The 17,188-nt window shown below is 43.5% G+C and overlaps 1 protein-coding gene across 7 annotated transcripts in view; it reads left to right on the forward strand.

Moving 5' to 3' along the window:
- Positions 1-17,188, forward strand: part of SSBP3 (single stranded DNA binding protein 3) — a 33,668-nt gene that overhangs the window by 11,499 nt on the left and 4,981 nt on the right. For 2 of the 7 annotated variants that reach the window (XM_073563683.1, XM_073563684.1), the window contains exons 5-10: positions 11,963-12,052; positions 12,530-12,610; positions 13,215-13,274; positions 13,762-13,825; positions 13,924-14,000; positions 17,064-17,119. In XM_073563683.1, the coding sequence (XP_073419784.1) occupies positions 11,963-12,052; positions 12,530-12,610; positions 13,215-13,274; positions 13,762-13,825; positions 13,924-14,000; positions 17,064-17,119 (428 nt within the window). Of the gene's footprint in view, positions 1-11,962; positions 12,053-12,529; positions 12,611-13,214; positions 13,275-13,761; positions 13,826-13,923; positions 14,001-17,039; positions 17,120-17,188 lie in introns of all 7 variants that reach the window. The other 5 variants (XM_073563681.1, XM_073563678.1, XM_073563680.1 and 2 more) reach the window with 3 other exon arrangements.

The following is a 17,188-nucleotide window of genomic DNA, read 5'->3' on the forward strand; positions in this document are numbered from 1 at the left end:
ACCCCCCATCCCACCCCACCCCTGGTTTCTGCTGAAAACTCCGATATCGAGGCAAGTACACGGATGTGGCTGATCATATTCTAACGTGATGTGAAACGCGTCACCCATCCCCCTCCCCGGTGAGTGCCGAGGTCTCTATCCTCCAGAATGTTTTGCAGTGCGAGGATTAGCTGGACTCGGCGCACAGGTGTCCCGGGGAGCAGATGTGGATTAATCTGCTGCCTTCTGTACAGCGCTGCTCACATCCCTGACCAAGCTGTAGCTTTCTTTTTTATGCTTGATTTTCATACTTTCTAAGGAGACATTACGAAGACTCGGGACAGTTTAAATCACATTTTATTTGTTGCTACATTCCTGGCAAAAAAAAAAATTAAAATCTACTTGGCAAACTACCCTCAATATACTGTAGATGGGCTCATCATCCGCTAGAGTCACTTCTCACTTGTGGTTCTTATCAGGAGTGTACAACCATTCCAGCACCCCACTGCAAAATATACTGCTACCTGTAAAACTTCCCATTGAATAGGATACGCCTTAGTTATCTCATGGGGGGGGGGGGATCCATTTCTGGAGCTTCCACTTATTCGGAGTCTGCTGCTGATTTGGCACACCAGAGTAACAAGCCAAGGTGGCCGTTGCACCCATCGTGACTCTCTGCAGTTCGTTGTATTTCACGGTTGCACTGCTGGGGGGTATCCTGACCCGAACTGTTCGTCTATATATAATAATAATAATCTTTATTTTTATATAGCTCTAACATATTCCGCAGCGCTTTACAGTTTGCACACATTATCATCACTGTCCCCGATGGGGCTCACATTCTAAATTCCCTATCAGTATGTCTTTGGAATGTGGGAGGAAACCCACGCAAACACGGGGAGAACATACAAACTCCATGCAGATGTTGTGCTTGGTGGGATTCGGTAGGCTCAGAACAGGAGACACGCGCCAAGCATTTGACAACATTATTAATCTACAATGGAAGAGAGCCACGTTCTTGTGCAACCATCTTTAGCAAGGGGTCCCAAATATAGGGGCGCCCCAGATATCATTGTCACCCCTGCCGCAAAAACGAATATATATCTTTCAGTGCTATAGCGCGACTAATTATTTTATCCCATGCTGCGTCATGCAAAATGTTCAGAACTACCGGTCAGGTATTGTTCGGGGGTGAGAATGGCATTTATGACACTGTTATTAACACGGGATGATTTCTGCCCATAAATAAGCAGTGATCGACTATATACAAGTCATTGACCTCCTGTTTAATTGTCCCTTTGCACGGGCTGATCATGCGATCGTTCTGTCTCCATGCAGCATACAATATTAATGGTGCCCATATACTAACCGGTGTGGCCTACAAGCTAACGTTTTGCTAGTTCGCCGGCTGATCTGTGCCGTGTCTATATGGGCCGATGAGCCTTTATACTTCAGTAGTACATGCATAAAAAAATGTATTCGTCTGAGTTTCACCAAACGGTGTCCCTCAATGTCATACGAAGACTAGGATTTGTGCAATGATCCCTGGTGTTTTACCTGCAGAGGAAATAATCTAGTAAAATAGGAGCCATCGCACGGTGACAATAGGGGGCAATTAGACATAAGGTATTTATGGTTTAAGTAGCTCGGACAGGAAATTGCACAGGCGGCGCGGCCCGCGGATCATCCGGGGAAGACCCTCATCTTTTATGATTCCCCCAGGCCGTGCGTGCTGGGCGGCTGCGCTAATCCTGCCTCTGCCAATATCTGCTGACGCAGTAAGTGTTCCTCGCCGGTCTCCGTGGAGGCACAGGATTCACTTGTCACCTCCTTCAGTTGCGATAAATAAGCGGTTTCGCTGCTGTGTACATAACCGGGTAACATAACCCATCTCTAGCGTCCATGACGGTGCCAGGGCGAGGGAGAACAATGATGATTGGGAAACTGAATAGACGTCTCCACGATTGCAGATAGATTTGCTGATGTAAACAGTCCTGGCAGGATTTCTTCTCGTTCTGTTACAGGTCATACATTTTGCTTTTAATATTGTGCTTCAGTTTCTGCATCTCCGATGGTGAGGGGGTCGGATCTCGAGCTGATAATACACTTTAAGGCGCTCTTGGAAAACGTGACACCTGTAAACGCTTTATTCCCGATTATCGACAGGTGTAAACTTGCCGACGAACAAGCAAAACGCTCTTTTGTAAGGCGGTTGAATCATTTCTGCAATCCCGTGTCGGCAGCACATAGCTACTTGAAAGCGATGCTATCGTACTAGCGGTCGGTCTGTCTAATCAACCCCCTGAAGAAGCACCAATTGACTCTTCTAGATGGCACTTCTTAAAGATCCCAAGTCGTCCCGTCTAAATTCACTATTACACAGGTCAGCCAAATACTTTCCAATGATGCCTATTTCTACTAATCCACTGTATGCATGCACCAATTTACTGAGCATGCATGTGTTGTGAATTCTGGCTACTCTAGTAGCTTCTTATGGAGCCTGAGCATGCAGGATTGGGCATGTTAAAATTTAATGGTGTATTTTTAGATGGCAAATTTCAGCACGTTAACTAGTGACCGTCGACTAAGCTAGGGTGTGCAGTCCATCACAATGGATTAATGATCTTTGCATTTAAAGTAGCTGAAGTGCCGCTAAGTAAATGGTCTATATGTGTGAGGTAGGTCAACACAAAGGTAGGGATGACATTCTTTTGTGCTGAGGAGATAAAAAAACTGAATGCTTCCCCTCCCCCCAACATGCATCAGGAGTGAGCGAACAATCCAGGAGATTAGGAGCAGAGACTTCCAAACTTTATCCCTGTCCAACTACTGGGAAGACAGTACACAGCCTGCGTAGCGCTGCCCACCGGCTCCCTGCGGATAGCGCTGCTCCCTGTGCCCCCTTTTCTTGTAGCGCTGCTCCCTGCGTAGTGCTGCCCCCTGGTTCCTCCATACATAGATTGCCTTGCCTCCTCCATATTAAGGCCCTGTTGATATTTTTATCACTTAACAAGGATTTTGTTGTGAATTCCGCTCTGAAATCCACATAAAATCCGCTAACAATCTGCACCCATTCATTGCATGGGAATAGTGTTTTCAGGGAACCTTGATCTCGTGAGATTCCAGAAGAAAATCTAATCTGCTCCTTTTCAAAATAAGACATGGCAATAATGGGCAAACAAACTAGCGCCGGTCCAAGTGCGCGTACGTTTTGCATCAAACTGCACAGCCCAAAAATGTTGTGAGCCTTGGATTTCTGCTACTGAAACTCGAGTAAATGAGTCGGGTTTATCATGGGCCAATCCGACATGTGACGAAAGTTCTGAAACTTTATAATGTAATGCCTTATTTTGCATCCTTCTCTCGCAAACCCCAAGCTGAAAGTTCTGCTCGAACTGCTTAGTTCATGCTCTTTCAGTAGCTGCTTTGAACTGCTGCTATGACAACAATCAAATACTACTTAAAAAAACGCTATCACGGTCTGAGCATGGGGGTGGTGTGCAGAAGCACACACGGGGCGAGCGTTTATGCGTAGTGTTCGAGTACAGGTTCTCATTAGAGCTGCAGTTCAAAGCAGTTTCTAAAAGAACATGAACTAAGCAGCTAAAGCGGCAGGTTTGGGACAGAAGCAAAGTCTCATAATTTTACAATGCCTCTAATAAAAAATAAAGTAGTTCTGCTTTAATCTAAAATATATAATAAGGAAAAAATTGATGTGTTGATGAGTTACCGACGTTACTTTTTGCGCAGAGGTGTCTTGTGGTCAAATTTGGATATTAGATGATTTTGTTTTTTGGGATAACGCTTCGGTTTAGAAAGTCATCATTTCCAGGTTCTATTGCAGTTCTTTTGTACAATTTCCGAAATGTCTCTTGTTTTGTGGTCTATCTCGCGGACGCTCGGTTACAGGAGGATTTGTTGTGGACTTGGTTGCTAGTTTCGCCTGAGGCATTGATAAGATTTCGTGTAGTCTCCTGCACTTATACTGTGGGCACACAACCTGAAATATGAGGTGATGGTTCCTAGCGACGCCATGTATGAATCAGTGGTCTACGAACATGCTCCTGGATGTCCGCCAGACATCCATCCTGCCTCTGGACGGGACAACGATTCCTCCAGACCATCTGCTCCTGGTAATCTGAAGACTTGTCCTCCTGTGAATAAGACAATGCAGCGGGTGCTGGTGGCTACACTTCATGAGCGCCTGACAAAGCTCCCCCCCCGCCCCCCCCAACTGACGGAAATACGGGACTTTGCTCAGAAATTTAACAGATTATTGGGACTTCAATCTATTGGGGGTGACGGCTGGAGTCAGCCATTTTTACGGCAGCGTCAATGCTGACACTTTGCTTTTGCAAAGGGTTGAAAATTCACGGCGTGCTGCAGATCCGAAAATGCGCAGTATGTCCTGAATGTGCCGCAGAGTTCTTTTGCGTCGCTCGTGCACTTGCGACATTGCGGCAGATTTACAGTGAAAGTTCAGTTATGCAATGTGAATTTGCAACTCCCAGCTTGCACCCCTAGGGCTTCGGGCCCCCCGGTATGATCACGTCATATGGCTGAGGGGCACTTATGACTTCCGCTCACAATCTATGGCTGCCGGGGAATCTGGCTCGGCCATTGCATGTGCCGTGCACGGTACTAGGATTTGTCACCTCTACACCATCAGTAGGACAAAGAAATCTAAGGTTACTTTTAGTTTTGGCCATTTATAAGATACCTGTGGCCGACGTCGTGATGGTTCACCTTTTGCACACAAGGGTTAGTCTGCACGCATCGGTCACAGGATAATCCACAACACCGGACGCCATCCAGTCTGCTGGCTATATAATGGTTAGCTCCGTTTCTTTGCAACGCTTGCTGACTTCACCCATCATGCCCCCATCATTCCGCACAATCCATTATTTTCTCTTTTTGATGGGGTATTTAAATGGTTGGAACTTGGTAGGAGGGTCTCTAGTCTAGGGGGGGACAGCAGCCTGTGGCCCACCAGCTATGGAGAAACTACAACTCCCAGCATGCTAAAGTTGGTGAGGATCCCTGCTTAGATAAATCTTATAAATGCTTACTCGTTTATATTGGGATCATGTGGTTCACTTTATGAGCATAAGTATTAAAAGGGGAGTGAGTGGCCCCAGACAAGCCCTTTAAGGTGCCCAATGCATGTTACAGCAAACCTGACATTGTTGGTGTGACAAGGTTCACAGTGTGACGTGTATGGGGCCTTCAGACCCTCCCCTGCAGCAGGTGGATGACCAACGATCAGGCATATTGATTTTCAACATGCCCGATACTTTTATTCCCAAGGAAGATAAGTGGCCACCGGAGGTGTTTTAACAGTTTCATACTCTCCTCTCTATTTAAAAAAACAAACACAAACTATGTATTGTCAGCCAAACTGAGCGTGCATGTGTATGGTGGAATAGCGGATGGCTATTAAAGGTGTCCAGACAGTGAGACGGATGGGATGGCAAAGACTGACCATATAAACTTCCTTACATGTAATTTAAAATGTTTTACTTTTTTTTTGCTCTTTAATACCGGGCAGCGATCTTTCCGAACGCTCTCGTTTGGATCCTTGTGTATTAGGCTGGAGTCACACTTAACGTATGAAAAATTGGTCCGTGTCTCCCTGCCGAGTTGCGCGAATGTTCTCCATATGGTTACCCTTGTGCAATGCGATGATGCGATTTTCTCGCACCCATGTATCCCTATGGTTTTACATTTCTCACTGATTTTCCCCATTGAATTAAATGGCTCAGTGGGCTAAAATGAGGAAAATATATGTGCCTGTTATTCACAAGCTACACGGACGGTCCTTGTGGCGTCCCGAGTTTTTCTCACCCATAAGCTTGCATTGGCAAGTCTCGGACCATATATGCATACAGTCGCAGCATGCTGCGGTTTTACACGCATGTCGAATATGCCTGAGAGAAAATACGGTGATGGGAGCGACCCCATAGATTAACGCTGGTCCGAGTGCTATGTGATGTTCTCTCACATAGCACTCGCCCGTATTCTACGGTAGTGTGACTCCGGCCTAAATCTGTCTTTTGCTTCGTGACGCTTTTTTTTTTTTACCTATTTCTTCTGTTAGTGCAAGATTAAATTCATAGAAAAAGTTCAATGTTGGCGTACAGGATGTTATGCATAAGGCCACGGGGAAAATTATTGCATGTATAAATTATTATTATTATTATTATTATTATTATTATTATTATTATTTATTATTATTTTCAATATTTAGTATTTAATTATTTAGTTATTTAATGACGATGATTATTTTCAATATTTAGCATTTGATTGAGTTGTTGTTGTTGTTGTTAATAATAATAATAATAATAATAATAATAATAATAATAATAATATTATTTTCAATATTTAGTATTTAATTATTATTTAGTTATTTAATGATTATTAGTTGTTGTTAATTATTATTATTATTATTATTATTATTATTAGTGTTTGCACCGAAATATGCTTTTTTAATCTTCTATAGTTGGCTTTGGTGTAGACACTTTTTTTTTTTTTTTTCCCCCCTAAGTAGATAAATGCTGGGATTCTGCACCTTTTTTTTTTTTTTTTTTTTTTTTTTTTCTTGCAATAATAATTCCTTTTCAGGCTTCTGTAATATGAAAAAAAATTTATATGTGTGTGTATATTTACTGTTACTTTATGACCCCCCCCCCCCCAGTATTTTTTGTCCCAGTGCAGAAGTCTGGGGGGGGAGGGGGGTCGTCACTTCTTCCTGATCCTAGACAGGTCATGTCTGTTTTCTTTAGCTTGTAGATCAGGCCTCTGGGCTTTGTTTCTTGTCCTCTGTGCTCTCTGGGCCCCTTTAAGATTTGTGTGGGTGCAGCAGTTCAGGGGTTAACCCCTGTGGTTCAGAATAGGGCAGGCAGCAGTGCTGAGGACCCTGAGCAGATGGGGGGGGGGGGCAGTATTTGCATAACTGATTAAGGCCTTCAGGGGGATTACTGGCAAAAAAGTGGGGGGGAGGGTTTTGGTGATGACACAATGGATGTTACAAAGGAGGCGAGATGCTCTGCATTCCCCTATAATGCCCTTTATTGTCAGGAATGTCTTCCAGGACTGGTCCTGTGGGCGCAGGGTAAATCGGTGCCTCGCAGATAAGTGTATGTATATTTTATGTATGTATATATTGCCACCTTCTTGTTCAGTGCACACATTCTGTTATGTTGGCAGCGATGAGGTTAGCGGTGGTGGATACGACTCCGTAATGTGCAGGTGACCCGCCGGCCGCAGGAGGCTCCTGACTTCTTGACGTCCTTTTTGCTGATGCTTTATCCTACAGAATTCCTGGCATCCTAAGTATTTGTGTTGCTGTGAATGGCACCTCTCAATCCCCCCCTTCCCTAATCTGAGGGTCTTTTTTTTTTCTTAACCCTCCCCCGACGTAACTTTTTATACTCTATACAAAGTATCTTATAAAATCTATAGTTTTAGCAAAATAATATATACAATATATTGCGTCCAGACATTGTTTACCAAAAAAAAAAAAAAAAAAATAAAAATAAAATTGCCTGCAGTGTAAAGCATGGTGGACAGAGTAGCGGCCTGAAGCTGCAAAAAAGAGAGCGGGGTGCAGATTTCTCACTGGTGGTTGGTGTCGGTACCCGGTTCTTGTTAACTTTGGGGAGAGGGTGCTCATAAGGACTAAGGTAGAGACCTTTGCTGACGCGTTTCACATGGTCATTTACGCCGCAGTGCCAGCGAGCCGCCCTTGTACATTTTGCTTCTGTTGTCCGGCTTGGTAAGAGCGGTACCCCTGCTTAGCATATTGTGCCTGATTGATGGCTGCCAGGCTGGAACAGACGCCCCCGCACCCCCCCCCCCCCCCCCCCCCAACGCGCCCCAGGACACCCTGTACTCCATAATAGGAGACATGTGAACAAAGAGCGGGGCCGGTCTGTGAGTCTGATGTCTATTCTCTTCACACCTGCCTTGTATACTTGTACCCGCCGCCATTCACAGATCTGCAGATACCGTTTTTATTTTTTTTTGTTTTGGTGCTGAAAAACTAGTCAAATTTAGTAAACAGAAAAAAAGCCTTTTTTTCTTTTTTTTTTTTTTCCCCTAAGAGGGTTAACAGTCTTTGCCTAATATTTACACCCAATGTTGCACTCGCTTTGTTTATTAGATAAAGCCCCAAATCATAACTTAGAACAATAGTGTGTAGAGGAATTGAACTATTTTGCATGGCCGTGGATATTTGACGTTGATCTCCAAAAAAAAGGAAAAAAATAACTTCATTGGCCCATCAGACCTGTTTTATCTCCTGAGGTGTGCTTCTTGGCTAAACTTCAAAACTGGCAAGTCAACTTTTTGATGTGGTCTTGGACTATAAATCAAGGAGAGGAGCTCAGGAAAAGAAAGATAGATTGTAACTTATCAGATGATTATCATAGTGGGCTCACTGACTGATCCTCTGTTAACTCATTCTGCAGCCAGAATTAGTCAGTGCAACATAGAGGCTATAGAAAGCAAATGGTGCAAAATATTTGAATGAAACCCAATTGCCAAAATGATTTTTTTTTTTTTTTTACCTCAGTTTAAGTGAAAAGGGGGGGAAAAAAACTACTGCAGACATATTGCCGTTTGTGTGAACCTTCTCTTTAAAAGAAAAGTTGGTGCCGAGTCTTGAGTCGCCATGTACGTTGCATAGTTGTCGGCTGAATGATCTGTATTGTTGTTTTTTTATTTTTTGCCCAGCAGATCATCCCCCCCCCCCCATACACAGTAACGTTCGGTTTGCCTGTGCCTGAGACTCCTCTTGATGGCGGCTTTCCACAAAGCCAAATAGTTGCTGTAAAAAATTGAGCAGACCAGATCCTTCTCTATCCTGACCTCATCTTTCAGGGGAAGTGTCGGGAGACCTCCATGCACATTAGCTCGGCCAACTTTAGTCAGTGTATGGGGTCTTTATTCTTCCTCTGTCAGTACAAATGATGACTGTTTGGAGAAATGGCTGACAGGCCAAACTAGCATTCTGCTGACAGCTATTGAAAGTGTATGGCCGCCTTAAAGGGGATCTTCATGACTTGGTTTATCAGAGACTTAAGGCCTACCGTTATTCTGTCCTCCTTTACGATCAATAAAAATGTATAAAGAAGATGATTAAAAACCCAATATGGCTGCACTTCATTTTGTTACTCTGATTAAAACAAAAATGGCCGCTCCAGCTGAATAGAAAAAACGCCAATATCTCTGAAAGTAAAAGTAACATAGTGACAAAACTTTCACCATCTCTCTTCCTTAGGATGTACTAATAAATGGCAATGTTTATGGTTTGTGTGGAAACCCACTTTAAAAGCCATAGTAAATATTGGGGGGGGGGGGGGCTTCCTACTGTTTGGCCTGATATCAGGTGACTTTCTAGTGGCCGCTGTCTGCTCCCGAGAACAGCAGGTGTGACAGTTCTCACCGACTGAAGATGATGTGATTACTTTAATTAGATAAGAGACTTAGCGGGATTCCAATTAAACCTACCTGACTGCACCGCCAGCTAAACCTGTCAGCTGCCATTAGGTCATCGAAGGCAGCAGACAGTGCCTACTTGGAGAGTTATGCCCATCTTCTGATGTCTGGCTGTCCAGCATATTACAGCGCCCCGGTGTGTGCTCCGCAGAGGAGGCACCGTACTGTATACATTCAGCTGATCAGTATTGTACTGGTACCAGTATAGGAATCCCTGTAATGTAAGGCAGGATGTAGCAAGAGGCTAATGGGCTGTTCAGCATGGAGGGTACTTGACAAATGCAAGTTATTTTCCATGATAAATCGGGGGTGTTGGTAATGCAAAAGAGAGTGGGCCGGGCCGCACGTATATAGCGGCACATTATTGCACCCAGTGTTATGCTTTGGTGGCATTGTGACACTGGGGCTGATCTCATGCTGAGCCTGACCCTGAGATCTGGTACAACAGCGCCCTCTGCTGGCGGAAGGATAGAATCACTGTTTGTTTTTTGTCTGCTGCAGTTAATAACTTCATTCTGGACAGCTGCTCCCATATAGTCTCCATCTGTACCGAAAGTGAGAGGCGTCTTACCGGGATCCAGACCGCTGCAGCCAATCGTTTAATAATTGACTATGGTTGGGTGACTTTCATATATTCATCTAGGAGGTCATCAATTCTATATATACTATACAGTGTAATACTGAGGTATTATGATATTTATATATTTTAGTATAAGGAATCAGATGATTGCAGGTTTAAGTTGGCAAAGAGGACCCCATAAAATCAGTGAAATTGAATAATAATGTAAAAAATGTATAAAGTTTGAATTTCCCTTTATCGCGGTGAAAAAAAAAAATTAAATTTGTTCGCATTGCTCATCCGGAAAAGTCTGTTTTATAGAAATTTAAACTTAAAGCATACAGTAAATGTTGTAATGGGGAGAAAACAGAAGCACTAAATGTTTTGTAATTTCTTTCTCCTCCCAAAGTATAGGTAATCACAACCTCAAATGAACGTAAGGGTTACAAATAAGTAAAATAGTTGTGGGTCTCAAAAAGTGGCAACACGAAGCGAGGGCTTATTTATTATTATTATTTTTTTTTTTTTTTTTAAGCTACTTAAATAAAAAATATCAGTTTGATATCGCCGTAGCCTTATTGACTTAGAGAATTACTTTGCTATTTCTTTATTGAAAGTTGGAATTAATAATAAAATACAAATATTTAATACCGGTAAATAAAAAAATATTAATTAAAAAATAAAAAAAATATTACAAATATTTAGATCTTGCTCATTTATATAGCGCCATTAATTCCACAGCGCTTTACAGACATTGTTGGTGTTTATTATTTTTTATTAAAAATAATTTTATTTTTCTATAAATGGGGACAGCAAAGCATGCTTGACTTCAGTCAAGACTTATTGTCATGGAAAATCAGGGCCCTCATATATAAATGGCCGTACAAGATAATGGAAAGTCTTGCTGGCTGGGATAGAGGTCGGCTGTAAGCCGGGGACTCGCAGGTTCTCAGTTGCATGGCTTACCCGTAAATGACAGCTGTGGTCACCTGAGGACCGAGGAGGTTGTGCCTGCAGTCCGGAAAAGCAGCTTAATTTAGGGGGGTGTTTCTTATCAACCTAAAAAAGAAAACTGTGTTTTGGCCGAATGTCCATGGTTTTTATTTTTTTGCAATTTTTTTATTGTCCTAAAGTCAGAAAATGAAGTTTGCACTGTAATAACTTGTGTCCGCGCTACAGGTGCTGGGACGTGTCGTTATTGCGGCCGTCTGAATGGTGACCTATACAGGTGCCTTGGCCAGCATCTTTTTTTTTCTCCAAAAAATGGTGCATTGGTTGAACCTCTGTGTAATGCAGAATCGTAGAGTTGGAAGGGACCTCCTGGGCCATCTGGTCCAACCCCCTGCTCAAAGCAGGATTCGCTAAATCATCCCAGACAGATGTCTGTCCAGCCTCTGTTTGAAGACTTCCATTGAAGGAGAACTCACCACTTCTCGTGGCAGCTTGTTCCACTCATTGATCACTGTCAAAAAGTTTTTTTCTAATATCTAATCTGTGTCTCCTCCCATTCATTTTCATCCCATTGCTTCTAGTCTTTCCTTGTGCAAATGAAAATAAAGTTGATCCTTCTACAATGTGACAGCCCTTGAGATATTTGTAGACAGCTATTATGTCTCCTCTCAGTCTTCTCTTTTGCAAACTAAATAATCCCAAATCCTGCAACCTTTCCTCATAAGACAGGGTTTGCAGAACTTTGTCTCTTTATTTAGGGGTAATTTTAGTGGTTTTTTTTTTTTTTTTTTTTGCTAGTGTAATCTGTTATCAGACATTTGTCAGATGAGGGTCTGAATGTGGAGTCTTTAGTAACACTGATTTTGTAAAGTTAGTGGTCCAAGCATACACCAGGATACAGCATTAAGTTGAGATCCATGCTGGGCCTTGTAGTTCCCCAGTTGCTTACCTCTGTTTTTCCTCTTCCTTCCGCAGAGCGCAGCAGCCGCCCCGAGCCCAGTGCTTGGTAACATTCCTCCAAACGACGGCATGCCGGGAGGGCCGATTCCCCCTGGATTCTTCCAGGTACGCTCCTTTTTTTTTTTTTTTTTACGTTGGTGCGAGCGCTCCGCAGCAGCTTCAGCCTTTCCAGCAGGAATGTCGTCTTGTGCAGCAGCCAGATCTCTTCCGATTAGTGGGCGTACAGGTGCCGAGGCGTCCTTCCTCTGCTAATTACGGGACCCGCTAATCATCAGAAATTATCAGTGGCATTAATGTTTAGCAAAGCTGTTAAACAAATGCTTGCAAAATGGCTAATTAATTTCTCTTAATTAAGGCAACTGCTGGTGGTAACTAGCCGTGCCGTCTCTGGCAGAGGGTTCACGGGACAAAGCTTCTGCTCACGGAGCATCACAGCTGCGGAGTCTGCTCCACAGAGAGCGGAGGGATCTGTCGCCCTCGTCTGATATATCGAGGCTCGAGAAAACGCGCCAAGAGCTTTTGTAGACTATATCAGCAATGGACGTTGCCGTACCGGTCACTAAGACGCTGTTTTGTTTTCAGCAGGGGCCACCTGGGTCACAGCCGTCACCTCACGCACAGCCACCTCCTCACAACCCGAACATGATGGGTCCTCACAGTCAGGTAAGTCCTTCATGCCACAGCTCCTGAACAACAGCGCCACCAATATGCGTAGTCTGCGTCAGGTATTGCAGCTCAAATCGACCTTTACGCTGCAAACTTAACATGGCTGCTTTCGTTCAGAAATGGTGCAAACCCCTGACCATGGGTTGTGTCTGGAATTGCAACGCCACGCCAGTTATTTAAATGGAGCTAATCTGCAGTACCTTTCACAACCCAGGATTAGGGTTCACGCTGCTATAATAGATTTTTGTAATCCTAGACAACCCCTTTAAAATTCAGTGATGGTGCATGTAGGGGGGAAGGGTGGTGGCTGCAGGACCTGAGGGGGGTGCAAAGCTTACACTGTGACATAAAACACTGCTATTTTATAATGGTCCTGGGTAGATGTGAGCCCTCTTGTAGACATTCAAGGGCCCAAAAATGTAGTTGCACCCAAGGGACAAGGTAGAGAGACATTTTTGCTACTTTTGCATTTGTGCACTGATATTTTGAGATTTATATATTATATTTCCCTCCAAGCACCAACTGATCTCTTGCAGATCTGCATTTACATTGCACATAACTTTTTTTTTTTTTTTTCCAATACTTTAATTTCCTATTCCAGCCTTTTATGTCTCCTCGATATGGTGGTGGACCCAGGCCTCACATAAGAATGGCAAGTCAGGTGAGAAAAATACACTACATCATCATTGATAGCATTTACTGATATTTTATTAAATCATAAAACTATTGTCCAGCGCCAGAAACAGCTGATCGATGACCTATAGTGATGAGCGATCATGCTCGGGTACACAGCGAGTATCCTGGGTGTCCGAGCATCGTGTTCTAGTCCCCACCTCGCATGCTTTATGGCGTTTGGCCAATAAACATGCGGGGATTGCCAGCTATACACAGGAATGCCGTAGCCATGTTGGCAATCCCCGGAGACTTTACCATGGTGCTCGAACACCCGTGATACTTGATGCATACCCCGATAGGCGCGCACGCTCGCTAATCACTGATGACCTATCATAAGAAAAATTCACCACTGTCATAAGTCCGGACAATTTTTGCAATATTCACAATGATTAATGCCACTACTGGTATCACTGTGGGACTGTAGCTTTAGTTGTTCTTTGCATTACTGCAGATCTAATAATCCCCTCTTACAGCCTCCAGGGGGCGTCCCAGGATCACAGCCTTTGTTACCAAACTCAATGGATCCAACCCGACAAGGTAACCCTCTGATAAAGCTGAACACGCCCGTTTCACAAGTCACGTGGCAGAGTAATAATTCCTTTTTTTTTTTTTTTTTTTTTTTTTTAATTCTTAAGGACACCCTGGTATGGGAGGACCCATGCAACGGATGAATCCCCCTAGACCAATGGGCCCCATGGGTCCGGGACCTCAGGTGAGCAACTCTGTTACTTTAGCCAAGGTTTCTTGTGCGTCCATACTTTTATTTTCCCCTCCTTTTCTTTTAACGATCATGCTTCTATACTAGTATATTTCATTATCGCTGGCATTCCTAACTTGCGGCTTGTGTGTATCATAAAATAAAAGATCCGACTGGTACTTCTAGGATTACCTGATAACACATTATAGCCGCGCAGGGGGATGTCATGGTGTATAGTAGGGCACATTATAAACAGACATGAAACGGTTGAAAATCGCTTAGGATTCTTGCTCAAAGACATTTTCTGTGCAATGTGCCACTGGCTAGAAGGACTTGTGCAGACGCCCGTTTCTCGTACAAGTTCTATCCTTGCTTTTGTTTTTTTCCGTTTACGGGAAATCACTCGTACCAATTACAGTGCCTACAAGTAGTATTCAACCCCCTGCAGATTTAGCAGGTTTGATAAGATGCAAATAAGTTAGAGCCTTCAAACTTTTCACAAGAGCAGGATTTATTAACAGATGCATAAATCTTACAAACCAAAAAGTTATGTTGCTCAGTTAAATTTTAAGAAATTTTAAACATACAAGTGTGGGTCAATTATTATTCAACCCCTAGGTTTAATATTTTGTGGAATAAACCTTGTTTGCAATTACAGCTAATAATCGTCTTTTATAAGACCTGATCAGGCCGGCACAGGTCTCTGGAGTTATCTTGGCCCACTCCTCCATGCAGATCTTCTCCAAGTTATCTAGGTTCTTTGGGTGTCTCATGTGGACTTTAATCTTGAGCTCCTTCCACAAGTTTTCAATTGGGTTAAGGTCAGGAGACTGACTAGGCCACTCCAACACCTTGATTTTTTGCCTCTTGAACCAGGCCTTGGTTTTCTTGGCTGTGTGCTTTGGGTCGTTGTCTTGTTGGAAGATGAAATGACGACCCATCTTAAGATCCTTGATGGAGGAGCGGAGGTTCTTGGCCAAAATCTCCAGGTAGGCCGTGCTATCCATCTTCCCATGGATGCGGACCAGATGGCCAGGCCCCCTTGGCTGAGAAACAGCCCCACAGCATGATGCTGCCACCACCATGCTTGACTGTAGGGATGGTATTCTTGGGGTCGTATGCAGTGCCATCCAGTCTCCAAACGTCACGTGTGTGGGTGGCACCAAAGATCTCGATCTTGGTCTCATCAGACCAGAGAACCTTGAACCAGTCTGTCTCAGAGTCCTCCAAGTGATCATGAGCAAACTGTAGACGAGCCTTGACATGATGCTTGGAAAGTAAAGGTACCTTACGGGCTCGTCTGGAACGGAGACCATTGTGGTGGAGTACGTTACTTATGGTATTGACTGAAACCAATGTCCCCACTGCCATGAGATCTTCCCGGAGCTCCTTCCTTGTTGTCCTTGGGTTAGGCTTGACTCTTCGGACAAGCCTGGCCTCGGCACGGGAGGAAACTTTCAAAGGCTGTCCAGGCCGTGGAAGGCTAACAGTAGTTCCATAAGCCTTCCACTTCCGGATGATGCTCCCAACAGTGGAGACAGGTAGGCCCAACTCCTTGGAAAGGGTTTTGTACCCCTTGCCAGCCTTGTGACCCTCCACGATCTTGTCTCTGATGGCCTTGGAATGCTCCTTTGTCTTTCCCATGTTGACCATGTATGAGTGCTGTTCACAAGTTTGGGGAGGGTCTTAAATAGTCAGAAAAGGCTGGAAAAAGAGATAATTAATCCAAACATGTGAAGCTCATTGTTCTTTGTGCCTGAAATACTTCTTAATACTTTAGGGGAACCAAACAGAATTCTGGTGGTTTGAGGGGTTGAATAACAAATGACCCTCTGAATAAACTTTTCACAATTTTAAAAAAAATTAAACAAAGAAATAACAATCTTTTTTGCTGCAGTGCATTTCACACTTCCAGGCTGATCTACAGTCCAAATGTCACAATGCCAAGTTAATTCCGAATGTGTACACCTGCTAAATCTGCAGGGGGTTGAATACTACTTGTAGGCACTGTATATATGGGGCTGTTCATGTGTCCCGTGTATTTTTGCAGACAGTGGTCTGTGCAAAATCACGGCGACACGCCCGATCTTGATTTTGATTCTCTCATCATAATTGCCAATCCAAGTCTATGGGTCAATGAAAAAAATCAGATGGTGTCCACATTCTACACGTTATTCATCCTTTTGGACAAGAGCGAGTTTAGAAACCTCCATTTATTCCCCCCCCCCCCATACAAGAAAAAATGATGACATTTAAAAAAAAAAAAATAAATAAAAACACTGTTAAAACTCGGACCGTTGTTTTTTTGCATACAAGAAAACTACTGACATCTGAATGAGCCCTTATACTTTTGTGGATTGGTCTGGAATAATTGACGTGTCCTTATGTTTTATACTGAACCAATGTGTCTACACCCAATCCACACTTACTGCAGGGATTACCGCACAAGACATGTACATGGATAGGCGATAACTGTTCGATCTTTGCTGGCCCCGCTGATCTGCCCCATTATTTGGCTGGGGGTCTCAGGACTTGGCCTTCCACACATTAACGTTTTTGATATGTAGCTAGAAATCGTCAACCTTTATTTTTTTAATTTAAGGATATGAATACCTTTTTAGAGTGGCATGTATTTTACCATTAAAAAAAAAAATTAATACTAATAATTTTCAACTTTTTTTTTCTATTATACCAGATTTCCCCTGTAACTGGGACTTGGTATATTGTACAGGGGAAATTCAATTTTGTACCCGTGTATCAGAGCTGACTGGGTCTCTTAGGACCCAACACCTCCTGCCTGTGATCACCTAACCGACAAGTCTAGAGGAGAAAGTGCCGTGAGCACCTTCTTACTGTATACATAGCGATTGAAAAGGTAGCGGTGGTAATAAACCCTGCCTGCCTTCTCTGTGGGGAGCTTGGATGTGACTCATACATATTAAGACCTTATTGCTAGACGTGCGACTGCTGGACGGCATGTTATTCTGTGTGACTAACCCTCTCGTTTTTCTTCTCTTCCATTTCTTTCCGGATGATCCCCCCTCGTTACCGTAGTCTGATCCTTGGTTATCATTGCAGAATTATGGAAGCGGGATGAGACCACCACCCAATTCATTAGGGCCTGGCATGAGCATGTAAGCAGGGCGTTTCACGGGAGCCGTGGGGGTGATGTATAGTTTCTGTTGAAAATAGTGGATTGATTT

Source organism: Dendrobates tinctorius, unplaced genomic scaffold (genome assembly GCF_039654945.1).
Source record: "Dendrobates tinctorius isolate UK_male_01 unplaced genomic scaffold, ASM3965494v1 ptg000396l, whole genome shotgun sequence".
Classification (NCBI taxonomy): Eukaryota; Metazoa; Chordata; class Amphibia; order Anura; family Dendrobatidae; genus Dendrobates; species Dendrobates tinctorius.